This window comes from Culex pipiens, chromosome 2, assembly GCF_016801865.2.
Source record: "Culex pipiens pallens isolate TS chromosome 2, TS_CPP_V2, whole genome shotgun sequence".
Lineage (NCBI taxonomy): Eukaryota > Metazoa > Arthropoda > Insecta > Diptera > Culicidae > Culex > Culex pipiens.
Genome location: NC_068938.1, coordinates 99,259,074 through 99,286,379, shown reverse-complemented (window position 1 = coordinate 99,286,379; position 27,306 = coordinate 99,259,074). Strand labels below are relative to the sequence as shown.

The following is a 27,306-nucleotide window of genomic DNA, read 5'->3' as shown; positions in this document are numbered from 1 at the left end:
CAGTAAACAAAATTTAGAGCAACATTTGAAAAGGGCGCATAAGCATTTTGACAGTTGAAAATTATTTCGGAACTTTTTCACAAATTCGATGTGTTAAACAATAGCTGGCTATACTGCCCCTGATCGCATAAATGTCCCATATGCATTTTTATCGATTTCGAGTTATTGATGCAGTTTGGTTAAAAATTGTGTGCTCTTTCGAAAGAGCCTATAACATCCAGTACTTTGTTCTAGAAATCATGAGGAAATCCAGTTTTTTCGCGAAAACTTAACACGTAGCCTTATGTATGGGACAAACTTCAAATGCGTTATTCTCAGCTTGCTGTTTTTGCATATGGGACATTTATGCGAACATGGGCAGTATACTACTTAACACTTCAGGTTTTGTAAAATAGTTACCTATTGCCTGGGATTTTGCAAAACAGTCTAAGCTGTCAAAATGCTTATGCGTCCTTTTCAAATGTTGCTCCAGAAATATTCTTGATTATATGAAAACAAAAGGGCGGATAATTGATTTGGTAGTGTGGATTGATTTCTGGAGCAACATTTGAAAGGGGCGGTACGACATTGCTCTTACGGCCTTTGATTACACGCGTTTAAATGGGACGAAAGGCCGTAAGAGCAATGTCGTACCGCCCCTTTCAAATGTTGCTCCAGATTTCATTGTTTAGCCCTTTTATTTTTTTGCTTGTAGCACTTGTTAGTTTTGGAATTTTGAGATATTGGAGAGAGTTTTAAAAACAATTTTGTTCGCTTTGCTTTAGGTTTGACGACTACTAAACTACTAAACTGGTAAATCAAAAATAAAACTGTAATAGTAAATGAATCAATTGATGAGCAAACAAGCTCTATTTTAGTATATGTATCGTTGTATTTTAACTAACTCTTCGATTCCCAGATAGTTAAAGCAATGATTTAGTTTTCCTCATTTTCCTGTTAGATTTCCCAAAACACTTCCCACACTCACTGAAGGAATGTCAACAAACGATTTCCTTCGGTGCCACGGAATGTACAGTAATGTTTTCATTTCGTCTCTGCCTGGCTCTGTATCAAAACATTAGTGTGTAATCACGGCACCGTGTGTGTGCGTGATCGCTCTCTCAGCCACTTGTTACTGTGGTATGAGTGTAAACACTCGCCACCCACACACACACACGTTCGCCACGACGTAACACAGACAATCGCATGTTTGATTGTATGGTTGTGGGAGTGTGTGTGTCTGTGGGATCCATTTTTGCCACAAATGAAAATTTTCACGCATATCTTACCTTTGGCCCCGAGATTGAGTTGAGATCCAATGGGAATATCCAAAAATCTTGCTGGACCTTTTGAGGGTCGCTTTTGCACGCACGACAGTTTACAGCGGGGTAAAACGGGACCAGTGGGCGCTTTTGTCGACTTGCTGCCTGCCAACGTCGAATGTTGTTCCAAGTGGGCACGGGAAACAAAAAAAGCTGCTGAGGTGGATCGATCGAGACTCTCACTCTATCACACTATCTCCGTCTCGTTTGCGTTTTTTTTCGGTCGCTCGAGCTGGCAAAAGTGGCCACTTTGCAGACACACTTTCGAGGGAGGGGGGGCCTTATCCAGAACCTAGCGATTGAAGCGGAATTTTTGCATCACTTTTTTTTGTGCTTCTCTTCCTTTTGGCCAAAGTCGTTTCGTCGCGAAAAACCTGATTTTCTCGCGGCCAGACTTCTTCGCGAAAAAAAACTGGTTCGCCGTCGTTCGTTTCTTTTTCTTGCCTCTCTTGTTCACACACTGTCGACCACCATTACTATTTATCACAAATTGAATGTAAGGACATCTCGTTTTTTTTTCTTCGCCCAATTCAACACGCAGCCAACTCCTCACGAACCACTTTTTTCGGCGACCTTTTGCCCGAAAGTTTCCCGAAATCCCTTCAATTTCACCGTTCCGCCCTCCTATCGTGGATATTGCGTTGAATTTTTTCCCGTTGGAATACCCTCGGCCAAATTTCACCTCGAAGAAGATCCACACCACTCTCTTTTCACTTGGCTGGCCCCGCGGATGAGGCTGCTGGCTGGAAATGCAGTGCAGAGGAACCGCGCACGTACTACAGTAAGAATCTCGCTCAACTGGCTCAACTGGCCTGGACGACGACGAGTCGACTACTACGAAGCGACCCGTGCAGACGAGCGCTGGATTCCCCATTCATAGCAGTAAAGCAGGCGGCGATGTGTTGGTGTGTTTGTACGTATTTCGTGTGACGTACTTCAAATGAGCCATCAATACAATGGTAGATGTTTGCCGGTGTCACCTTTAGAATCGTCTTGGACGGAACACGAATTGAGGTTCTCTATCACGGACTTCAACTTTAAGTACTTGGCAGTATCTCTGGTTTTTAGTCTTCAGAAACATCATTATAGCCAAGAAGGATCTAGTCTTTTGTAAACGTCAGTGTCTTTTTGTGTTATGGCATCGTCGCTAGAACGATAAGACCTGGAGGCAAAATCGAAAGATGAAACAGGAACCACAATTCCAAGAAATCTCGTGTTGACCATACACCCGAAATGGATTTTGTCGTGTCGAAACTCATGGCAGCGAATTTCTCTGTATGATTCCATTCCATGATTTCTTCAGTTTGAACTACACTCAAACCCCGATGGTTTGACACCAACTGTTGTCAAACGAACGGGGTCACTTTTTAGTTTGACACCCCTTTTACACGGAGTTCACTCACACTATCAAACGTTTGTTTTGATAGTGTGCGTGAGCGCCGTGTAAAAAGTGACAGTTCGTCACTTTTTAGTTTGACTTTGACCAACCAACGGGGTACAAACTAAAAAAGTGTCAAACGAAAAAGTGACCAACCACCGGGGTTTGAGTGTACTGCTTTCCCAGTTGATGATCCTGTATCCAAAATAGGTAGGCTGTCTTAATTCTTCCCGAGAAAATGTTTGACAGCAATTTCCCGTCCCAATGTATTGTTAATGGAACACCCAGCCGGAATTCTATTTGACTTGTAGTTCGAAAGTGATGAAAATAGTTTGAATTCTAGATTTATGAGCAGAATATCGTCGGAAGCTTATCCTGGCTCACCTATACAAGTTGTGATTCTAAGTGTTATCCATCAGTGAAGTGAATTCAGGCGACTAGTCCTGTTGACGGTTGGACAAAGAATGATTTAGCCAGTCGGCTTTTCTTTTATTAAGATAACTATGATTAGTTTAAACATCTTCACAGCTTTCATGTATATGGAATAAGAATCTGGAAAAATAAATTATCGTAAACCAGGGTGACATTGATAGGATTTCAATTTATTTTTGGAAAATTTTCCAACTGGTATGGTTTTTCTCGAGATTATAATTTTAAAAAAATGTACTGGGGTAGAACACACAAAACCCATGCACTATTTTTGAAGACAAGATTTTTCAGTAGTGTTTAAAAAAATTGTTACGTAAAAAATTCTTAGTTTATATTCCGGGATGAATTTGATAGTCAATTTTTTTTTCCAAAATCAGATTAAAGGTGTTCAAACTTTATTTTAAGTCAAATGTACCATCACTAAGGTTGCTGATATAGTTTTGAAGAAAAAAAAATCAATATTTATATTTAGTTAACTATGTTTATAAGCTTTTTTAACAAAAAACATATATAAATTTTAATTCAATTGTTTAAAAGTCAGAATTTTGCCTGAAATTTGTTTAAACTAGTTTTGTTTATAAATGATTTATGTTGCATTTCAAAATGAATTTAAAACATCAAAAAGTAAAGTAAAATCAAAAATTTTCACATTTATTAAATTTTAAATTTTAAATTTCGACGGTTTTGTTCGAACGCGAATCAGTTCAATACCCCTGGGCTTTGTCATAATGAGTGTCATAGGTTTGATGCTTGTTTGGCAAAGAGTATGATTTGATTCGATGTGGAATTAAAATCGAAGTGTTCAGTATATTGCTGAAGCTTCCATTTTTACACATGGACACCACTTCATGCTGCGAGAACCCACTTTGGCGCAGTCTCAGGGCTTAATCGATGGCCGGTAAGCTGTCATCGAGACAAGGAGGTTCTCCGATAGTGGAAATATCACATTTGTACAATGAACCGCTACATATGTGATTTTTCCCTATCTTAATGTGGGTGTCAGGTTAGGATGCGGGTTTTTAAACAAATAGTTTTGGTAGAATTTAGGATTTTAACTATAAATATCAACTTTTAATACTTTGCCTTTAGTTATTTAGGGACAAAATTAGTAACAGTGAATTTAGTAATTCTATCAGAATCGGTGATTTTCATTCAAGTAGCATAAAAACCATTATGATTTGTCAAAATTTCCGTAGAGTCTCGATCAATCAATAGTGAAATGATATCGGACTAAGTTCGCTGATCTGTTGAACTAACGGTTGTCGGATTATGATTGTATCGACCATTGTTGCGAATCGAGGATCTACTGGAATTCTGACGATCAAATGGTCGTCTCTATTTCAATTCACGACTTGTGAAATATGAACTGTAAATCTATTTTTTTTTTGTTTTTAAATGAAGCCAGACAGGTTTTAAAAGAAACGTACTAGAATTTTTAGCTACTAATTAAAATTTCGGGGATTTGAGATAAGAGTAGCTTTCGGATAGCTTGCTTTAAATCTTGTATTCAATTCAAGTTAGGTTAGAAGTTAGAGTTATTTGGACTTATATGAGTTAGAAAATTTGGACTTATATGAATAATTGAACATTTTGGACTTATGAATAACACACAACTGTGCATTTATTCTAGAGTCAGATCCATACAGCGTCAGTTTTTATTTGGTCGAAGTGTACTAATTCATTGGCAGATCTGATTCTAGTTGTAATGTACGACAAGACTACTGACGGACGTGACAGGACGAGGGCCCAGTTCAGAGGTTTCGACATCAACGATGTGCGGCTGGATCACCCTCCCAAAAAAAAAAAAAAAAAAAAAAAAAAAAAAAAAAAAAAAAAAAAAAAAAAAAAAAAAAAAAAAAAAAAAAAAAAAAAAAAAAAAAAAAAAAACGCGAATTAAATGTGTTGATTTCCAAAAAAGGCATTTTCCCTATTTTCAAAAAAGAGAAAATCTTTATAAGCTAGTTCGGCAAACAAACTCGAAAATTGTACCAGAATCGTTGGAGATGTTGTCCCAAGACGGATCTTGTTTGATTTTCGGACCAGCCGTAAACCACGTGGACACTTTTTTTTAAAGTCAGGCCCCCTACCTCTTGGACCATTGCTCATAGAATCACAATAGCATTTTTTTAATTTTTCTGAGCTTCCGTGGCCGTGAGGTTACGGGTTTCGCCTTGTAAGCGGAATGTGATGGGTTCGATTCCTGTCTGGCTCGGCAAAGTCAGATCCCTTAAAAGAGTAAATGTGCTCACTGGGAATACTGAGCGGTACGGGATGGGTTTCGACTAGCGGCGTGCTGGGTTTCCAATCCAGAGGTCGTGAGTTCGAATCTCGTACCGGGATGATGAAGTTTTTTAAATGTTCATATGGAGAGTGGAACATCCTTGGGAACATCGCAGTTCCCTTTCTCCCTCCTTTACCCGGCTACGTGGTTTAGAGATGACCTCTTGGTGGAGTAACCTACCCAATGTTCCGGAAGAGAGTTGATAACACTAGTTTAGTAAACCTAAAGGATTTCGGTACTGCACGAATCATTCCATTGCGATCACGAATTACTTTTCCCTAACACGGACTTTAACTTCTAGTACTCTGAAGCATCCTTACATGATAGTCGCTAATGTGGTTGTCGTCAGATATCAGTTAGACCCCTCATTTAGTAACATTTCTTGTTACTTGCGACTGTGATCAAGCACGTTATTCTGGAAATGATGGCTCTGAGTGTGGTTGTTCAAAGAATAAGCTTTTAAAAGCATTGCAGCGTTTTGATTCGAGATAATATCACGTTTTCCTGTTTCTACCAATTTCGGTGGAGATTTTTTCAACAAGACCCGATGGAATTGGAGCGCTATTGTTACAGTAATCCACATCGTAAACCCTATGTCGAGTGAAGATGTTAAGTGGAACGGTTGACGTCTCTGTAAGGGAGCTAATTCCCCCGCAGTTCCCGAAATAGGAACATTTTCAGCTAGTAATGGATTTCGATGTGACACAAGGCATATCGTTGCGATTACGAACTGCGTATCCCGAATACGAACTTACCTGAAGCAGTATTGGAGAAATCATCAGCTGAGTAACTTACGCACATGCACCTTGTGTTCTTGTTGAGTTTTATCAAGTATTGTTGGTTGGAGTCCGAAATTAGTTATTAGTTTTTGATAATTGCCTAGACCTTCACAATTTCAAGTTAACTATTGGAATTTCAGTGTTGATGCGCCTGTAAATATTTAGCAGTATTTTCCCGTCCCAATGAATGGTCAATGGAACTTTCGGCTTTATTTATTGTTTGATCTTGTCCTTATAGACCATATAGAGGGGGAGACATCAGATTATTCCAATACATCCATCACTTTTGGAGTACAAATTGTCCTTAATTCATTAGCTGGTGTCTATCTCGAGTTTGTTTTGTGGTACAGGTTTGAATTTTTATCTAAACTACCCATCAGAAATATTTGGGTTCAGAATTGACGACGTTTTATCCATGCATAGAATTCGAGTCGACTATCCTCTTTTGGAAAAGTTTCCTATACAGCTGTCCACTTTCATGTGGCGTTTCGCCAAAATCAGTTGGAACTATTTACGTCTGTGTTACTGGATTTCGGAAAGCATCAAAAAATTACATCCAATGAGAGTTAAGCGATATATTTCCCCGACTCACCATCATTCCGTCAACTCCTGCATCGAGCTTCGCTCCAGGCACACCTGCGAGTGCTTGTCCAGCAGCGTTTTCCGGGCAAACTTCTTCGCGCAGCTGCCACACTCGAACGGGTACGCCCCGGTGTGGCTCATTTCGTGCCGCTTCCGGTCGCTGTAGTAGCTGAAGGTGCGCTCGCAAAACGAGCACTGGTACGGTTTTTCCTTCGAGTGGACCTAAAACAGAAACGGGTGAGACTTGAAGAGAAGTTGGGGGTGATCTTGAAACCCACCTTGTAGTGCTCCTTCAAGTGAGAGTTGTTCTTGAACTGTTTGGGACAGTCGGGGCAGGCGTAGAAGAAGGTATCCTGATGTTTTCGCATGTGCATCTTCAGGTTCGACTTCCGGTGGAACCGCAGGCCACACTCGCGGCAAACCTCCTTCTTCTCTTCGTGCAGCAGCTGGTGGCTGCGCAGGGCGTGAATCTTTTTGAACGATTTGTCGCACTTGTCGCACTGAAAGTCGCGCTGATCGGTGTGTACGATCTCGTGCGTCATCAGCTTCGAGCGAGTGTCGAAAGCCTGACCGCACGTGTCGCAGACGAAGTTCTTCGGTCTGTACACGAACCGTTGGTGGATCCGTAAGCTCTCCACCGTGCGGAACAGCTTGTAACAGACGGTACACTGAAGCGATCGCGTCTCGTCGGTAGCTCCTTTCCGCAACGCGTGCTGGCTTTCGCTGTGGGCACGGAGTTCCGCTTCACTGGCAAACGTTTCGTGGCAACCGCAGCAGATACGCTCCTCGGAATTACTCGCTGTGACCGGCATCGACTCTCCATGGACCTGTAGCATGTGGACTTGCTTTTCTTTGAATTTGGCAAACGTTTCTTGGCAAAATGGACAGTCGTTCAGCCTTCGGGTGTGCAACGCAAGACTTTTCTCCGTGCTGAATCTCGCGAAGCAACGTTGACATTCAAATGACTTTTGCGAACTGGCGGGTTCTCGACAGGGCAGGTGCACCTGAATCGAGTGCTCGTCCAGCTCCTCCGCAGTGTTGAAAGATGCTCGACAGCGAACTCCACAGCAGTGGTAAATTCGAGTTGTGCTCGTAACGCTTACTGTTTCTTGAACCTCCATCTCAACTCCATCCTCATCCTCATATTGATCGTCCACCATGGTTTCATCATTGTTCGGAGAAGCAACCGATTCGGAATTTTCGTCCAAGTACTCAACAAAGAAATCCACCTCTTCCTCTTCACCCTCAGCTGCCGAAACTTCGTTCAATTCTTCCTGCTTTATGCACACCGTTGCGTCCGAAGGTTCCGCAATCATCTCTGCCTCTTCTTCAGTCGTAACGAACTCATCTTCCGTCTGAACGCATTCTAGCTCATCAACAGGCTCGTTATGAACACTGGGAAGTTCGATGTCAAGTTTCACCTGCACTTCGCACGATTCCGACTCCACGTGTTCAACCTGTTGAGCCACTGGGGAGAACTTTGAGGCATCTTCGGGCATATCTGCGAGCGCTTCCTCTGGCTCTTCGGTAGATTTTGGCGCACTCTCCGAGCTTGCCTCCACAACTGGCTTTTGCTCAGTATTGGTGGGGTTTTCGCTTGTCGCGTCATCATCGAAGCTGACAATAGGATTGAAGTTAGTTATTATCAAAAACGATAAAATAGTTTTACTATCGAAATAGTTCAATGTTTTAAAATGTTTTCAAAATGCAGAGACTATGCAAGTAAAATATTGAAGGAAATTTAGCGTTTACCAAACCCATAATTGAATTTCTAGTACCCATCGATGAACTAAACAAACATTCGATCGATACATTACCCATCCTTGGCGAAGGCTTGTTCGGTTCGCAGCTCGGCGTCGGACCGGCGACATTTGTTTACAAACAGGTACGCGTTCAGGGCCTCATCCACGCACCTTGGGCAGGCGTCCCCCGGCAGGCCATCGTCTTCGGAAATCTGAAATTGCAAACACACAGTTGGTTTATGAATTGAACAGCAAACGAACCACCAAAACATTACCTCAACCCTGGCACAAAACCGAACAATTTCGGCAAGTTTTGTCCCGCGACGCTTAGCAAACAGGGACACACAGTTGGCCTCGTGCCGCAGGCAGAGCCGGCACTCTTTGGAGGTCATTCCTGGAGGAACCTTTGTATTTTTAAATAACTTTTTTTTAAAGCTGTTGAAAATTCTGGAAATTATTTACGAGCAACAGTTGCCGTTGACCATACTCAACGCCAATGAAAACAATAATATTTTGAATCGAATGACATTTGAAATTTGACACAAATGCAATCAGTGAAAGTACTCAAAGTCAAGTTCGGATTTTGGACTGAAAAATGGGTAGATTAAATTTTATATTTTTTCAAGAAAAGCTGCGCATTCCTTCGCAAGCAAAATTAAAAATTAATTTTAAAATTTAAAAATGACAAAATTTAAAAATGATAAACTTCATGCATTTTTAACGTTTTACGTTTTTGAGAAATGTTTGTGAAATTTTGGGGAGAGCTTCGTAAAAATGAATCGAATGGAACCTTTTCAGATTTTTGAACTTAAATACAAATGAGTTTTTTTTACGTTTGAATTTTTAAATTTAAATTTTGTATTTTTTTTTTAAACAAGCAAATAACAAAGTTTAAAAATTGAATTTACGACCCACGGTTTTAACATTCGAATGAAAACAAGTTTTTAAAAATGCTTTACACACCAGTGAAATCATAAATATCAAAAATTTCCAAGTATTAAGAGAAATTTTATTTTTGCGAGACAAACAAGTTTTTAAGGTGCTGTACATTGTTAATTCATAAAAATTTAAAAAAAAGATTAATCCAGCCCAAATATGCTAAATATGATTATCAATGCAGAAAAATTTGTTTCAGATTGTTTTTAGATGATTTGACTACTATTTTCATTAATATTTTGAAGTTTTTGAAAAAAAAAATTCCCCCTGATTTTTCGGATCAATTTTGAAGGGGTCGACCTTGGGGGCGACATAAACTGATTTTTTGGACCAATTTTGAAGAGGGGGGGCCTTGGGGCGACATAAACTTTGAAAAATATTTGCAAAGGCCTTAGGTTTTTTGGATTTTAATATATGAGCAATTCCATGTCAAATAGGGAATCGGTTGTACCCGACCCTCTCCGATTTCAATGAAACTTTGTAGACATGTTATCCTAGGCATATATAAGCCATTTTTGTGTATATGGAGCCAGTTACACTACAGATTGTCGAGGGAGACAGATTGGCCGATGCAAAATAAATCGGCACTGGCAACGTATGTTTTGCGCTTGCAACACTGCCAGTTTTGCTGGGCGTAAAGGGCGGTTGGTGTCCAGCACGTTTGGTGTCCAGAAACATTGGCCAATCTGTTTGCCTTGACAATCTGTAAGTTACACTCGATAATGTCATTTGAGAAGGGCGTAAGTGTTTCAAATATTTTTGTGTTTTGTAATTAAAAAATTACTGTATCTCGAAGCCGTTGCATCGTATCAAAAAGTGGACAAAGACAAACTTGTAGGAAATTTGACGGGCTTTCCGAAAAAAAATACACTGAAAGAAAAAAACACTCCACTTTTATGAGATTTTTTGATTTTTAAGTTTAAAGGTCAAATTTGAAGGTGAGCCCACGATTTTTTTTCGTTAAAAATTTTTGTGAAAATAGCCTAAGATGTTACAAAAAGACACATTTTAATTGGATGTATGGGCTTACAGATATAAGCTAATTTACTATCCAGGTTACTATACTACACTGAAAAAATATTATGTTTTCAGTTATGAGCAATGTAATTAGCTTATATCTGTAAGCACATACATCCAATTGAAATGTTGTCAAAGACAAACTTATGGGAAATTGGACGAGCTTTTTGGTAAAAATATTTTCGAGACTGAAAAATCAAGTCTGTCATATAGAAATTGCCAAAAACCATCAAAAAACCTATTTTTTCAACATTGTTATTTTAAAAAACCGCTGTAACTTCACTAGGATTGGACTTAGGACAATGATCAATATAGAGGCTTTTATTTAAAATTGTCTGGAGAATCGATTCCCGTATTCGGCTTTGGAAAATTTTGACGTTTAGAGCACTTTTCAAAAAAAATAGTTTCAGTAAATGATTTTTGTATTTTTTTAGGTGAGTTGCTCCATCCTGCATTTTTTTGTGAGTCTTTTTGTAACATCTTAGGCTATTTTCACAAAAATTTTGAACGAAAAAAAATCGTGGGCCCACCTTCATATTTGACTTTTAAACTTAAAAATCAAAAAATCTCATAAAAGTGGAGTGTTTTTTTCTTTCAGTGTATTTTTTTCGGAAAGCCCGTCAAATTTCCTACAAGTTTGTCTCTGACCACTTTTTGATACGATGCAACGGCTTCGAGATACAGTAATTTTTTAATTACAAAACACAAAAATATTTGAAACACTTACGCCCTTCTCAAATGTCATTATCGAGTGTAACTGGCTCCATATACACAAAAATGGCTTATATATGCCTAGGATAACATGTCTCCAAAGTTTCATTGAAATCGGAGAGGGTCGAGAAAAAAAGTACCTAAAAAATTCCTGTTTTGGGCTGGAATTGTTCATATATGAATCTATTTTTTATTATTACTGACATTTTTTTATTTTTTTTGTTTTTATATTCATGTTTTTTGAATTTCTGATTTTTTTATTTCAGAATGTTCGAATGTTTGAAAATTATTTTTTTGTTTCTTGATACTAGGTTTTACGCCGTAACTTGCACCAAAACTCACATGCCCGCACCCACATATTAACAGACAAACAAATGATAAAAATGTAAACAGTGCTCGTAGACTGTCTAAATGAAAAATCAAATCTAGTCGGCGTGAAAACCAAAAAACTTAATTCGAATTATTTTTTTCGAAATCCTGAATTTAAGTACTTTTTAAATTCAAGAGCTCATATTTTATTGACATTTAAATTTTATGTATTTATTTTTTTTTTGAATTTAGATTTATCTTATTTTTTAATTTTTATGTTTCTAAATATTTTTTTACATTTTTGGAATATTTACAGATTTTTTTTAAATTTTGATTATTTCTAGATTAAATTTTCAAAACAACCTATCCCTCATGGGTTTCCTATGCAGATAGGACCTTTTGAAAATTTAATCTAGATTTAAACTTTTGAATTTGATTGATAACACTGACCTACAAAAAATGACAAATAGGCTCAACTTGAGAGTGTTCTTTGAATTTTCCAACAATATTTAGACTGGACGAATGGTTTTTCTCCAAAGTTTGTTTGTTGTTTGTTTCCCTTCTCTCTGGTTATAAATCGTTCAAATTTGACTAAAGTATAAAATTGTAAAAATTGCAATAATATAGGTATTCCATACTTATTTAAAAGATTCACTATTTTCTTACAGGCTGAATCTCAAACTTTTGTTGCACTTAGAAACCTTTCCCATTGGGATTCAAATTCATGACATTTGTATTATGAATCTTATTGACAAACATCTGATTTATGCTAACCAAAATGTAATAAATTTCTATTGAAATTGGATGAATGATTGTTGAAAAATCCTTTTATACAATTTTTCAAAGTTTGTGTCACCCCTTTTGAAATATGTTTTGCAAATAATAATTAGAATTTGAATGAAAATACAAGTGAATTAAATTGAATATCCTATGAATTTCATTATATTTGTGATATCACGCACGATTGTTTTCATCCAAAAAATGTTCAACCACCTCTCGACTTTGTCCAATACGTGGTGTATGAACTTGTTACAAAAATATTTGCAGCGGTCTAACCTGATTTCAATGTTTGTTGAGACATGCAAATTGCAATAAAAACCTTATGGATAATATTTTTTGAAATTTTTTGGTTTGGTCCGCAAGCTCAGGAGAGCTTCAAATTTGGCCCGCCACTCAAAAACGTTGAGCACCCCTGCTCTAAATGATTTGAAGGTTCCGTTGCTGAATGAATTCAAACGTAGTTTTTGGTATGGTGATGTTATTTGCGTTATTTGACGTCCTTTATAAGACCGAGTATAAGACCTTTTCCATACGGTTGGTCTAAATCCATTCTAAAGTCCAAAACCAAGGGTGGCCCATTCTGCTCCTTTGGTCCATTCTGCCCCCCTGCCCCTACTAGCGTTCAAACTCAAAAATGCATTCCTACACGCAAAATGCAAAATGAGTAAAAAAGGCTTAATTTTGAGCACTTCCATCTGACTGCAGCTCGAACAACACGGAAAACCGGCATTAGTCTTTAAAGACTTATTTTTAGCCTTTTTTGAAGTTTGGTCAGTATTGTCAGAAAAAGGCCTAAAAATTAGTCTTTTTTCGGGCCTAAATTTTAGGCTTTTTTTAGAACAATGTGGGGAAATAGGAAAAAGGCTAAAATATAGGCTTTTTGTTAGAAACCTTTAGAACTTATTCGCGATTTGACATGTCAGTTTTTGTTTGTTGTTCGAGTTGTGCGGACCTTTCAAGGTGTCAGGTAAGTTGGTTGTGGCAGGTTTTTCGGTGTTTCTGAGTTTAAAGGAGTGAACCGGTGCCGTGGTGAGGCCATTAGGGAAGGAGCCGCCGCCGGGTGTTGAATGTTCCACTGAATGGAACAAGAGGCGGGGACGGAACAAACGACGGGTCGTTAAATGGTCCGTCCCAAGAAAGAGGAGGAGGAGGACGGAATATTTAAGTTACGGTGGCGTGTTCCATCGATTCAACGTGACCATCCGGACGGAAGACAATGAGGAGGAGGTATTTGGATCGACCGGGAGTTGGTGAAGGAAAACGGATGCTTGGGGCGTCGTGTCGTGAACGATGGAGGAGATAAATTTCAAGTGCCGGGAGTGTGACCAGACCGAAAATCGGTAGTGACCAGTTAGGGATTTGTGGCGTGATGGAAGTGGAGGAGAAAAGGAGTGTGTGATTGTGGATGGGTGGTGGGTTGTTGGTGAGTGTGTACCTGAGTGTGGGTCACTAGCGGAACCAGGGACCACGACACCCCCCCCCCCCCCCTCGACAGGAATTTGTTCGGGAGTGTATTCACAAAAACCGTAATCAAAATATTCTAATACGAGTAAACCCCCCCTCCCCTCCCCCCGAGGTGCCACCCTTCCTGCCAGAGCCTAGTACCGCCCAATACCAATTTAAAAAAATTTAAACTTTTAGAAAATCAAAATTCCAAATACAGAATTTCGTCATCAGGGGTGACATTGGGACTGGGGGGTGAAATTGGGTCAAAAAATGAGGAATTTTGTATGAACCAATCTCACCTCCCAGACCCAATGTCACCCCTGATGACGGTTCTTAAAAATTTAAACTCAAAAATTGTAAAATTATAGAGTTTTAAAAATCTTGAATTCTCAAAATTCGAAAATTCTTCGAATTTAAAATTCTAGTTTCACAATTTAAATAAATATTTCTAAATTTGCTAAAAAATTCTTAAGCCAAAATAAATTTAATTATAAAATTCCTCAAATGTAAATTCTTAAATTCTTAAATTCTTAAATTCTTAAATTCTTAAATTCTTAAATTCTTAAATTCTTAAATTCTTAAATTCTTAAATTCTTAAATTCTTAAATTCTTAAATTCTTAAATTCTTAAATTCTTAAATTCTTAAATTCTTAAATTCTTAAATTCTTAAATTCTTAAATTCTTAAATTCTTAAATTCTTAAATTCTTAAATTCTTAAATTCTTAAATTCTTAAATTCTTAAATTCTTAAATTCTTAAATTCTTAAATTCTTAAATTCTTAAATTCTTAAATTCTTAAATTCTTAAATTCTTAAATTCTTAAATTCTTAAATTCTTAAATTCTTAAATTCTTAAATTCTTAAATTCTTAAATTCTTAAATTCTTAAATTCTTAAATTCTTAAATTCTTAAATTCTTAAATTCTTAAATTCTTAAATTCTTAAATTCTTAAATTCTTAAATTCTTAAATTCTTAAATTCTTAAATTCTTAAATTCTTAAATTCTTAAATTCTTAAATTCTTAAATTCTTAAATTCTTAAATTCTTAAATTCTTAAATTCTTAAATTCTTAAATTCTTAAATTCTTAAATTCTTAAATTCTTAAATTCTTAAATTCTTAAATTCTTAAATTCTTAAATTCTTAAATTCTTAAATTCTTAAATTCTTAAATTCTTAAATTCTTAAATTCTTAAATTCTTAAATTCTTAAATTCTTAAATTCTTAAATTCTTAAATTCTTAAATTCTTAAATTCTTAAATTCTTAAATTCTTAAATTCTTAAATTCTTAAATTCTTAAATTCTTAAATTCTTAAATTCTTAAATTCTTAAATTCTTAAATTCTTAAATTCTTAAATTCTTAAATTCTTAAATTCTTAAATTCTTAAATTCTTAAATTCTTAAATTCTTAAATTCTTAAATTCTTAAATTCTTAAATTCTTAAATTCTTAAATTCTTAAATTCTTAAATTCTTAAATTCTTAAATTCTTAAATTCTTAAATTCTTAAATTCTTAAATTCTTAAATTCTTAAATTCTTAAATTCTTAAATTCTTAAATTCTTAAATTCTTAAATTCTTAAATTCTTAAATTCTTAAATTCTTAAATTCTTAAATTCTTAAATTCTTAAATTCTTAAATTCTTAAATTCTTAAATTCTTAAATTCTTAAATTCTTAAATTCTTAAATTCTTAAATTCTTAAATTCTTAAATTCTTAAATTCTTAAATTCTTAAATTCTTAAATTCTTAAATTCTTAAATTCTTAAATTCTTAAATTCTTAAATTCTTAAATTCTTAAATTCTTAAATTCTTAAATTCTTAAATTCTTAAATTCTTAAATTCTTAAATTCTTAAATTCTTAAATTCTTAAATTCTTAAATTCTTAAATTCTTAAATTCTTAAATTCTTAAATTCTTAAATTCTTAAATTCTTAAATTCTTAAATTCTTAAATTCTTAAATTCTTAAATTCTTAAATTCTTAAATTCTTAAATTCTTAAATTCTTAAATTCTTAAATTCTTAAATTCTTAAATTCTTAAATTCTTAAATTCTTAAATTCTTAAATTCTTAAATTCTTAAATTCTTAAATTCTTAAATTCTTAAATTCTTAAATTCTTAAATTCTTAAATTCTTAAATTCTTAAATTCTTAAATTCTTAAATTCTTAAATTCTTAAATTCTTAAATTCTTAAATTCTTAAATTCTTAAATTCTTAAATTCTTAAATTCTTAAATTCTTAAATTCTTAAATTCTTAAATTCTTAAATTCTTAAATTCTTAAATTCTTAAATTCTTAAATTCTTAAATTCTTAAATTCTTAAATTCTTACATTCTTAAATTCTTAAATTCTTAAATTCTTAAATTTTTAAATTCTTAAATTCTTAAATTATTGAATTCTTGAATTCTTGAATTCTTGAATTTCTGAATTTCTGAATTCTTGAATTCTTGAATTCTTGAATTTTTGAATTCTTGAATTCCTGAATTTTTGAATTATTAAATAACTGTCAAACTTTCTCAACTCATATTCAATATTTTTATTTTTTATTTCAGGTTAAAGCTGAACGCATCCGTGGATCTGTGGTATTCCGAAAATTCCGAATTGCCAAATAAAAACATATTTATAAATATTTAAATAATATATAACAATATTTTATTTTCTACCCTTCATTCCAGCCATTTCGATCCTCTCTCATAAATAAGGCTTCAAGCCTAAAAATAAGTCTTAATCAAGTTCCGCCATCTTGGATTATGTCCGCTTTGATCCCCTTCCGATTCCAGCAAAAGCCTAAAAATTAGTCTTTTAACCCTATAAATAAGTCTTTTTAGGCCTAAAAACAAGTCTTAATCAAGTTCCGCCATCTTGGATTATGTCCGCTTTGATCCCCTCCAATTTTCAGCAAAAACCTTAACATTAGTCTTTTAACCCTATAAATAAGTCTTTTTAGGTCTAAAAATAAGTCTTAATCAAGTTCCGCCATCTTGGATTATGTCCGCTTTGACCCCTCCCATTTCCTGCAAAAGCCTAAAAATTAGTCTTTTAAACCTATAAATAAGTCTTTTTAGGCCTAAAAATAAGTCTTAATCAAGTTCCGCCATCTTGGATTATGTCCGCTTTGACCCCTCCCATTTCCTGCAAAAGCCTAAAAATTAGTCTTTTAAACCTATAAATAAGTCTTTTTAGGCCTAAAAATAAGTCTTAATCAAGTTCCGCTATCTTGGATTATGCCCGCTTTGACCCCTCCCATTTCCTGCAAAAGCCTAAAAATTAGTCTTTTAAACCTATAAATAAGTCTTTTTAGGCCTAAAAATAAGTCTTAATCAAGTTCCGCCATCTTGGATTATGTCCGCTCTGATCCCCTCGCATTCTCGAAAAAGACTAAAATTTAGGCTTTTTGACGATAACATTAAGCCTAAAATTTAGCCTTTTTCGTACTAAAACGAAACTAGTCTTTTTAAGACAAACCCATCATTAGGCTTAAAAAGACTTAACACGGTTAGGTTCGATAAAGCCTAATTTTAAGTCTTAAGTGATTGAATTATGCTTTAATATGATAAAAATGCCTAAATCTACTGTTAAAAACTTAAAAATGTCTTCTATGGCTCCAAATTCGACATGATACAGATAAAATACAGATTAAATTTTAAGAAAATACAGATCTGTCAAAAAATAATCTGGCATCGTTGCTCACCCATCGTGCACTGAAAACCCAACCATGGTAGTTGCTACTAGAGAGCCTGGAGCTTATAAGAGAACGGACATTTCAAACCAAAAGTACCTATCGAAGCACGAGAACTGTCAAACTGAGGTACCAATCGAGCAAAATCTTTTGTCTTATGCTCGATTGGTACCTCCGTTTGACAGTTCTCGTGCTTCGATTGGTACTTTTGGTTTGAGATGTCCGTTCTCTAATAAGCTCCAGGCTCTCTAGTTGCTACCATATTGTAGGGTTAAATTGAGAACACCCCAGTCACGGATATTTCTAGCAGAGCTTGTTCTGCTAGAATCCTGCTAGAATGATTCTAGCAGGTTTGTCAGAATGCTGTAAGAATTTTGCTAGAATATTCTGACAGAGCAAAATCTGTCGAAAATGACGTCATTCGCTGAACCGATTTGTGGCGAATGCGATTGCCGCCATTTTGTCAACTTGTTCGGTCAAGTTCTTTCATTTTCTTTTGTCGAAGGAGAATGACGTTTTTTCTTTGCCACCAACTCGGTAAGTTAATTGTTCAAGAAAATGACCCAACATAAATAATAAATCTTTTCTTTATTTCAGCAGTTATACAAACAAGGTGGATTTTCTGGCGAAACCCCGGACATCGTCAAAATCGATGATGCCACAATGGCCCAGGAACAATCGCTTGGACGGATCGGAGCGGGCGCAAATAGTGGAAAGTGGAGTAGGAATGCGTAATCCTCAAAAATAGTGTGTTAGGTGAAATGTAGAATCGTGGAATAAATGAAATAAATCACTTTAATCTGCGGAAAAATTTTTGAACTTCACATTCTAACAAAATTCTAGCAGGATTCTAACAGAAACACCTGCCAGCATTATTCTGGCAGAATTCTAGCAGGATTCTAGCAGAAAGTCTTTCCGTTTAATTCTAGCAAAATTCTTACAGAATTCTAGCAGCAGATCTGTCAGAATAGTTCTGGCAGCATTCTAGAAGGATTCTTACAGAACCGGATGATTTCGCCGGCTCCTGCTAGAACCGGTTATTGCATTTGAGCTAGAATTCTCAAAGAATTCTTGAGAAAATCTAGCAGGATGATGGCAGCGTTCTAGTAAGAATATTTTCGCTCTGTAAGATTTCTGTAAGAATCCTGTGAGAACGCCGTGACTGGGACGCACCGACGTTTTGCCAAAAATATTCCGTGCTTGGATTTACTGATTAACGCAGTAAGTTTTACTATGTCAAGAGCGGTATGGTAATTTTAACCCTCCAATACGGAGAGAATGATAATGATTTTGTAATTGCTACCATGCAATTTTGCGGAAGTATAGTACATTTTACCATATTTGCGTTTACTTTTACCAAAAAGCCACAGTTAATTTAATAAGCAGCATTTTTAGCAAATGTTCTTAAAATTACCATGGTTGGGCTTTCAGTGTGTCAAATCAAATTCTTGCGCCATGTTAGCCCCGCTCACCAAGCTGTCAAACTCAGGCAAAGTAAAATCAATGTTTACGTTTGTGCATTTTTCGTAAACAGTTTACTGTGTTTTTGCAATGTTTTCGTAAAAAGTGGACCAATTTTTGCTCGAAAATTCAGTGCTTTCTTTGCCGCAATGCTCAGCAACTGGCGCAGCTGGTGCCGGCTGTGCGCCAACGAGTGCGCCGTCTACAAGCTGGAATCGCTGGACGAACTGAACGAAATCACGATGAGGCATTTCCACTTTTCGGTGAGTAGTTTGAGGAATTATTTCGGGAAGCCTTTTTTGACTCCGGGTTTTGTCCTCTTCAGCTGCAGGAGCTGGCGGACGTGTGCAACTGCATCTGCGAGGAGTGCTACAACTTTGTCAACAAGCTGGAGCGGTTCAAGGAGCGCTGCCTGCAGACGAGCAAGATGCTGCTGGAATTTTGCGCCTCCTCCGCCAGCGATGACGCCGAGCTGCTGGACAGTGACATCCAGGATTTGCGGTTCCGGTTTTTGAGCGATTCCATTTTGGCGGCCGTCGAGGAGGCGGACTCGCAGGACGTGAAGGGCTTCACGGTGAGCAGCGTGGTGGAGGGGGCGGTGGATGGAGTGCAGGCGAGTAGTCTGGCTTCCGATCAGGAGGGGGGTGTGGACGCCGGGGAACTTACCGAGCCGGAGCTGGTCCAGCTGAAGATCGAGAAGGTGGCCAACAGGAAGAAGCGTAGGTTTAGCGTGGGTGGAGGTTGGCTTTTTCTTTAATTAGAGTTTTACTTTCAGGGAAATCTTCGGATCGGCTTGTTTCAAATCTGGACGAATCGGTCAAGGAGAGTGATAGCGTCCTGACGAGGTTGACGGTGGACGAGTTTGGCGAGTTCAAGGTGGACGATACGTTGATGTCCAACGAGCCGGAAGGGTTTGACGCGTACGACAACGATTACTTGGATGAAGAAAAGCCAGAGCTGGGAAGCGATCCCGACGAGGAAGAGTTGGACGAGGAGGAAGAGGAAGAGGAGGAGGAAGAAGAGGACGAGGAACAGGAAGAACCGAAACCGGCCGTGTCAAAGCCTCGTTCGAAGGCGCGTTCCAAACCGGACCAGCAGCAGCGCGTTCGCTGCGAAGAGTGCGACAAGTCGTATGCTAGCAGGCAGATGTACGTGCTGCACTTGCAGTCCAAGCATCCGGACTCGCCCGAGTTGCGGTTCCAGTGCGGGATTTGTCCGAAGCGGTTCTCCTCCGAGAAGAAGACCAAACAGCACGAGGCGGTGCATCTGCCGAGCGACCAGAAGATGGTGCATCCGTGCAACTATTGTGATAAAAAGTGAGTTGAAACCTTAATATTCAGCACAGCGCGAATCGCGCGGATTTGCTGGCTAATTTTGTTCAGGCGTGGATTTCGTGCGGATGGGAATTGAGAGGGATTGAATTACTTTCAAGTTATGAAGAAAATTAATATTAGGGATTAGAGGAAATTGTCGTATGTTAAGCAGGTTAAGCACTATATTCATCCAATTTGCTGATTTCCACTATTTAAACAACTTATTTTGTAAAACTGTTGGCAGAAACTGGCTTGCTCACTTCCTATTGGGCTATTTATCACTCGATTTCAGTTGAAAACGCCTTTTATAAGCTGTAATTGAACGCCAATGTGCTGATATGGCAACATTAGAGGCACGATGGAGTTAAATGCTGTTCCCCTATCAGAAACTATATTTAATTTTCTTTCGAAAATGTGTGCTTGTTTTTTCTCAATAAGAAACATCAAGAAGTTAAATTCTTAAAACTTTTTTAAAATATTTGTTCGTAACTAATTGACAAATATGAAATTCTTTATTTTTTAACTTTTCTGAATTCTTATTTTTTAAATTCTTTAGTTCTTAAATATTCAAATTCTTAAATTCATAAAATTTTATAAATTCTATAAAATCTTAAAATTCATGAAATTCTTGAATTCTTAAATATACTTAAAATTTTTAAAATTCTTGAATTCTTAACAAAACTTAAAATTTTAAAATTTATTGAAATTCTTAAAAAAAATTATCTTGAAATCATTTACTTTTTTGATTTTATTTTTAGTTTTTGAAATTCTTTAAATTATTGTGTTTTTAGTTGTTTAGAGTTTTACCATTGAAATTTTTAAATTCTATTTTTTTTGAAGTTCTTGATATTCTTAAAATTGTATAAGTTTTTAAAATTCTTGAAATTTAAAAAAAATTATTGATATTCCTTGAATTTTTTAAATTCTTCAATTCCTAATATAAAAAAAATAATCTCTATTTTTTTAAATTCTTGAAGTTCTAAAAACTTGTAAAAATAATTGAAATAGTTAAAATTTTTGAAATTTTCAAAATTCTTAAGATTCTCGAATCCTTGAAATTCTTTTTTTGAAATTACTTTTTTTGAACTGTTTAAAAATCTTAAGAATTCTTAAAATTCTCGAATCCTTGAATATTTTTTTTGAATTTTTGTTTTTGAGCTGTTTAAAACTCTTAAGAATCTTCATATTCTCAATGCTTGAAATAGCTAAAGTTTTTGAAATTTTAATATTCTTAAAATTCTCAAATCCCTGTAATTCTAAAAAAAGAAATTTTTGAATTGTTTAAAACTTGTAGGATTCTTAATTTTTTTTTAATTCTTGGTATTCTAAAAATTATATAAATTCTTAATATATTTTTTTTTAAATTCTTGAAATTAATAGAATTTTTGAATGCTTAAAATTCCTGAAATTTTTGAAATCTTAATTTTTTTTAAATTTTTTGATTTTTGAAACTTTTAAAAATACTAAAAATCTTTAGAACAGTTAAAATTTCTGAAATTTTTAAAATTCCCAAGGCCGTCTCTTAAAATCCTTTAATTTTTTTAAGTTTTTTTTTTAAATTCTTTAAATTGTTTTGTTATTAATTGTTTAAAACTCTTGAAATTCTCAAATTCTTTATTTTTTTTTAATTCTTGAAATTCTTAAAAAAAATTAATGTCTTGAAATTCTTAAAATTTATAAAAATTAAATTATTGAAATTCCTTGAATTCTTTAATTTTTTGAGACTTTGGACTATTTCAAGTATTAAGATTATCAAGAATTTCGAAAAAGTTAAGAATTTTAAGAATCTTAAGAGTTTTTTTAAATTATTAAAAATTCTTAAAAAAAACCTTTTTTTTAATTTTTTATATTCCAGAAATTAATGAAGTTTTATTTTTTTTAAATTTTTGAAGTTTTTAAAATACAAAAAACAGTTTAAACTTTAATTTTTTTTTAAAATCTAATTTTTATAATAAGATATTTACCGAATTTCTTCCTTGGGCATGAGTAAGGACCTCGACGCCGTTAGCAATGTTGGCTTTAAAATAAAATTTCGTGATAATATCACTTCCCCCCAGCCAACATTTTTGCCATGCGAAGCGGGCCTCGACGCTGTGTCTAGGTTTAATTTCTAGCTAGGAGCCATCAGTGTCTTAAGAGGTGGTCCCAAGGCCGAGTAGGAGTTCATGAAGCAAATTAGTCGTCTCCCACCCCTTTTAAATTGAAAAATGAACTCTGAAACTAGCGCTTACTCACAACAGAAACAGAGGCCTCTTCTAGGCATTGTAGGATAGAATAGATTTTGAAATTTATTTAAAAAAATGTGACGTGCATAAATTTTAAACTTCCATTTAAGTAATAATACAAAGCATTTTGATATGTCAAAATTTCCATAGAGTCTCGGTCAATCAATAATGTAATGATATCGGACAAAATTCGTTAATCTGTTGAACTAACGGTTTTCGGATTATGGTTGTATCGACCATTGTTGCGAATCGAGGATCTACTGGAGGTTTGACGATCCAATAGAGCTCAACATTTCAAAAGAGCGCATGGGTTTTGTAAACAGGAGTGTATCTCTCCCACTCAAATAACAGTTTACAAAAGGTATGATAGGGATACGCTCCTGTTTGCAAAGCTTGTGTGTCCTAATAAAATGGAAGGCACGAAATAGTCGTCTTAACGACGAGTGTTCAACTTGTAAAATATGAACAGTTAATTCATCTTTCGATTTCATATTTTTTTAATTTCCTTTAAATTTGATATACATGTTAGGTTTCCTTTGTATAAATCTGCGATTAGTTACATTTTCTTATTTAATTAACCAACAACTTAATTTCCTCCAGGCCTTTTTATGTTGAATCAAAATTTAAGATTTTCATTATTCAGTGTTAAACTTAGATTACCGTAACTGCTCAAGTCATCCAAGTTCTTACTACTCACACCTACACTAATTTTCTTTCACCTTCCCCCTCCCGATCCCCTATATCTTCCGGTGGTGTTCATTTTGTATGCAATACTAGTTCGGCCACTACCCTTTTTTCCACAAGAAACCGGACTTGGACTGACTTGAGGCCGCGTCCCCCACCTTGCTCCGTAAAACGAAAACGAAAACGAAACGAAATATCAACTTTTTATACTTTGCCTTTAGTTATTTAGGGACAAAATTAGTAACAGTGAATTTAGTAATTCTATCAGAATCGGTGATTTTCATTCAAGTAGCATAAAAACCATTATGATTTGTCAAAATTTCCGTAGAGTCTCGATCAATCAATAGTGAAATGATATCGGACTAAGTTCGTTGATCTGTTGAACTAACGGTTATCGGATTATGATTGTATCGACCATTGTTGCGAATCGAGGATCTACTGGAATTCTGTCGTCTCTATTTCAATTCACAACTTGTAAAATATAAACTGTAATTAATTTTTTTTTTATTTTTTTTTTTAAAGAAGCCAGACAGGTTTTACAAGAAACGTTTTTTTGGCTATTAATTAAAATGTCGGGGATTTGAGATAAGAGTAGCTTTCGGATAGCTTGCTTTATATCTTTTATTCAATTCAAGTTTTTGCTAGTAATCCGCAAATGAATACTTGGACTTATATGAATAATTGAACATTTTGGACTTATGAATAACACACAACTGTGCATTTATTCTAGAGTCAGATCCATACAGCGTCAGTGTTTATTTGGTCGAAGTGTACTAATTCATTGGCAGATCTGGTTCTAGTTGTAATGTACGACAAGACTACTGACGGACGTGACAGGACGAGGGCCCAGTTTAGAGGTTTCGACATCAACGATGTGCGGCTGGATCACCCTCCCAAAAAAAAAAAAAAAAAAAATAAGATATTTACCGAATTTCTTGAAATTCTTTAAATTTTTAAAATTCTTAAAATTTTTAAAGTAGTCCGGAGTTTTTGAACAGTTGAGTTAGTGACAAAAAGCGAAATTAAAAATCATCATAATATTTTTTACCTTGTGGTTTTTTTTTCAGTGTAGTCCTTATTGATACCTACAACTTTGCCGAAGACACCAAATCGATCAAAAAATTCCTTGAAAAGATACAGAATTTTTAATTTTCATGTATCATTTTTGTATGGACAGCTGCCAAATTTGTATGGAAAATTATAATGATACAAAATGGCTTCTTTGGGCATACCGAAGGCACCAAAAAAGTTTCAACTGAATAAAAAAATACAAAAATAAAAAAAGGCCGATTCCGTAGAAAATTGCTCTGATGGGGTTTTGAGTCGGCGCGGATTTGGCGAGGATTTTTTTTCCGATTTTTGTTGTTGTAACAACCCTGAATATTGAATGCCTATACTGAAAGTCTCCACTTTCCTCCTCAGGTTCAGCAAGCTGGTCAACGTGCAGGCCCACATCAAGGCGGTCCACATCGGCGAGCGGCCGTACGTTTGCGAAGAGTGCGGCAAGGCGTTCGGAACCAAGGGCGCCCTCAAGGAGCACCAAGTCACGCACAGCGACGAGAAGCCGTTCCAGTGCTCGCACTGTCCGAAAAAGTTCAAGAATCTGCCGCGCCTCAAAACCCACGAGGACATCCACACCGACACGCTGTACGTGTGCCCCCACTGCGGCCTCCAGCTCAACACCAAGCGAACGCTCAAGATGCACATGGTCGTGCACTCGGACCAGAAGAAATTCAAGTGCCAGTACTGTGGCAACGAGTACAAACGCTCCAAGGCGCTCAAGAACCACCTGATTCTGCACACCGGCCTCCGACCCTACCAGTGTCCATTCTGCGAGAAAACCTTCGCCAACGGGTCCAACTGTCGAAGTCACAAGAAGAAGGCCCACCCCAAGGAACTGGCCGCCCTCGAAGCATCCGGCGGTCAATCCCGCGCCACCAACATCCCCAAGCTGAACCAGCTGCAACCGAAGAGCGCGACCACCACCACCGACCAACCCGCAGACCCAGAAGAACCCTCCGCCATCCCGCTAACCCCCGAAGAGCAGCTGGTCCTAACGCGTGGCGTCCGCCTGGTCACCGCTTACTTCCACTCCACGCCCAGCGAACCACCTCCGCTGAACATCCTGTCAACGGGGGCGCAGACGACGTCAACCACCGGAATCAAGTCCGAGGCGGAGTGTCTGTCGGGGGCGGAGGGTGGCGATGCGGGAGTGGTGATCGCCCAGGTTGGGGAATCGATGCAGGAGCTGGTCGGACTGCCGCCGCTGCAGCTCATCTCGAGTGGCAATTTGTGAAGTGGTGGCGGCGACGACGGAATGCATGTAATTGTGGAATAGCTGTTTTTGGTTGTGTCTGGAATCTTGTTTTTTTTTGGCGCGGTAGGGAGGTTCGGCTAGCGACGTGATTTGTAAATGGGCATTTGTTTGAAAGTTTTTTTGGAATTGGCCACGTCGTGGTCGGAAAGTATTTTTAAGTTTTATATTTGTGTTTCAATGTATTAATTTTCTGGTAATATATTAACACTGTAACAAACTAACGAAAAAATCCGTGGAGTTTTTATTGTGGCGTGAAAAGATGACATAATAATATTATATTATATTTTCCTCCTCCTTTTGACTCGATTTCTTAGGCAAAAATAAGTAACTGGGTAACTTTTCATACAAAAACGACTTCTTTAAATCACTATTGACTCGTCAGGGTGAACTCGGATCATTTTGCGATCTTCTACACTAGTACACTGCCGCTCTAATCGAGTCCATCCCATATGTATTTCGATTTTGAGATAAACCTGGGAAACGTTATTTTTTATGTTGATTTGTTATATAGTTCAATAAAAAATAGTAGTTTGTTCTATAATTTCGTAAACAAAAATCACTTTTGTGCTGCTGTCCCATAGGCAAAATCAAGGCAGAACAGTCACAGCATTAAATTCTCTTTGTAAGATCATTCAAAGTTAGAACAAAAGGAAAAAAAAGTAATATAAATTAAATATATATCCAGAATACAAAGAGACGAGTTGTTCCTTTTAATTCCGTTATATAAAAGGAACAACTCGTCTCTTTGTATTCATAGTAATGCATTCTGCTAAAACGCTCAACCAAACCCCAATATATATCCAGAGTTTTTTTTTTGAAAAGGTCTAATAAACTATTGGGTTTCATATGTTTAAAAATAAACTGGATATTAACTAATTAAGAACAAATCGGAAAACATTTAGTGATTTTTGACTGTTTTTCAACAGTTTGTTAGAGTTTGGACACCTAAATGCTAATTATTTCCGTCATTTATGAATGAACTCAATCATTTTATAATTTTTTACAAATCGTTCGTTTATTTTTAACGGAAATGATGATATGATGGGATAGTACAGAATATTGCAGTTAAAACAAAAATTAAGTTTGTTTAATCGCCAAGCTCGTCCAGTAAATCAATTTGCTCTCTTCGATCAACGGAGAGATTGTGATGCTCAGGCTCCCTTTCTTCAACTGAACCAGCCGGATGTTGTCGATGTAGGGCCGAGGCTTCAGTTGGTTTAGGGTGTATTGTGAGATGTTGAAATCAAGTCGATAAAGTCCTCGACCCCCATCGACAATACCTCCACGTTCCGCTTGGAGCGATCATGTTGTTCGAATCCAACGAAGGCCTCACACTGCTCGTGTCCAAGTTTGACCAGCGAAATGTTCAAGTCTTTGAACACGCTGCAGTACAGAGCGTAGCTTACGGCATCGCTACTGGCCACGAAGTCGTTTTACATCGCCTTCTCGGTTAAATCCGACGGAAGATACAATCGCTTTGGTGCATGTTTGCGACGGTAGTGGGAGATGGTCGGGTTGTAGCTTAAAATGTGTGCCCGGACTGCGTCACGCTTCGGCGTGGTCCATTTGTGTTTACCACGTCGTGATGGCACCGGCAACCCATCTCCCCTTCCGTGAAGCACCGATAAACCATGTTGCTACAAAAATAAGGCTAGTTAAAACTAAGGATGTCCAGCTGATCGAAAACCTTTACCCGCAATCTTCCAGCTCCAGATCTTTTGTCCTTCCAAATCAAAGATCCAGAACGCGTGGTTGACAGCAGTGACTTCGTCGTGGGAAACATGATCATTGCAGTTCCGGTGGCATCGGCACATGGTCAATTCAGCACGATGAGTGTTGGGCCGACCCTTGGCCACAGATCGCTCCAATCTGTCCTTCTTGGTCAGCTTGCGCTTCTTCAAAACCGGCCCGATCGTGAAACTTCCATCGGAATCGTTGCAATCCGTCGA

At 36.6% G+C, this 27,306-nt stretch overlaps 2 protein-coding genes across 2 annotated transcripts; one reads left to right on the top strand and one right to left on the bottom strand.

The window, feature by feature from the left end:
- Positions 1-6,732: 6,732 nt before the first annotated feature.
- On the bottom strand, positions 6,733-8,980 carry LOC120429034 (zinc finger protein 239-like). Its single transcript, XM_039594171.2, has 4 exons — positions 8,768-8,980; positions 8,568-8,704; positions 7,029-8,367; positions 6,733-6,972 (listed from the first exon to the last, which is right to left on the bottom strand). The coding sequence occupies exons 1-4, from the start codon at positions 8,882-8,884 to the stop codon at positions 6,763-6,765; spliced, it is 1,803 nt and encodes a 600-aa protein (XP_039450105.1). The 5' UTR covers positions 8,885-8,980; the 3' UTR covers positions 6,733-6,762.
- A 9,840-nt stretch (positions 8,981-18,820) lies between these two features.
- LOC120429033 (zinc finger protein weckle-like) lies at positions 18,821-25,491 on the top strand. The gene is made up of 4 exons (XM_039594170.2): positions 18,821-19,081; positions 19,144-19,537; positions 19,594-20,134; positions 24,463-25,491. Exons 1-4 carry the CDS (start codon positions 18,968-18,970, stop codon positions 25,334-25,336), a joined length of 1,923 nt encoding a protein of 640 aa, XP_039450104.1. The 5' UTR covers positions 18,821-18,967; the 3' UTR covers positions 25,337-25,491.
- The last annotated feature ends 1,815 nt before the right edge of the window (positions 25,492-27,306 follow it).

What these genes read in the sequence shown, in the direction of transcription:
- LOC120429033 (XM_039594170.2), top strand. Translation starts at nt 18,968, where the DNA reads ATGCTCAGCAACTGGCGCAGCTGGTGCCGGCTGTGCGCCAACGAGTGC. An exon ending in TGAGGCATTTCCACTTTTCG is followed by an intron (nt 19,082 to 19,143) that starts GTGAGTAGTTTG and finishes TGTCCTCTTCAG; the next exon opens with CTGCAGGAGCTGGCGGACGT. An exon ending in GGTGGCCAACAGGAAGAAGC is followed by an intron (nt 19,538 to 19,593) that starts GTAGGTTTAGCG and finishes TTTTACTTTCAG; the next exon opens with GGAAATCTTCGGATCGGCTT.
- LOC120429034 (XM_039594171.2), bottom strand. Translation starts at nt 8,884, where the DNA reads ATGACCTCCAAAGAGTGCCGGCTCTGCCTGCGGCACGAGGCCAACTGT. An exon ending in GGTTTTGTGCCAGGGTTGAG is followed by an intron (nt 8,705 to 8,767) that starts GTAATGTTTTGG and finishes TTGCAATTTCAG; the next exon opens with ATTTCCGAAGACGATGGCCT. An exon ending in ACTTGAAGGAGCACTACAAG is followed by an intron (nt 6,973 to 7,028) that starts GTGGGTTTCAAG and finishes TTTCTGTTTTAG; the next exon opens with GTCCACTCGAAGGAAAAACC.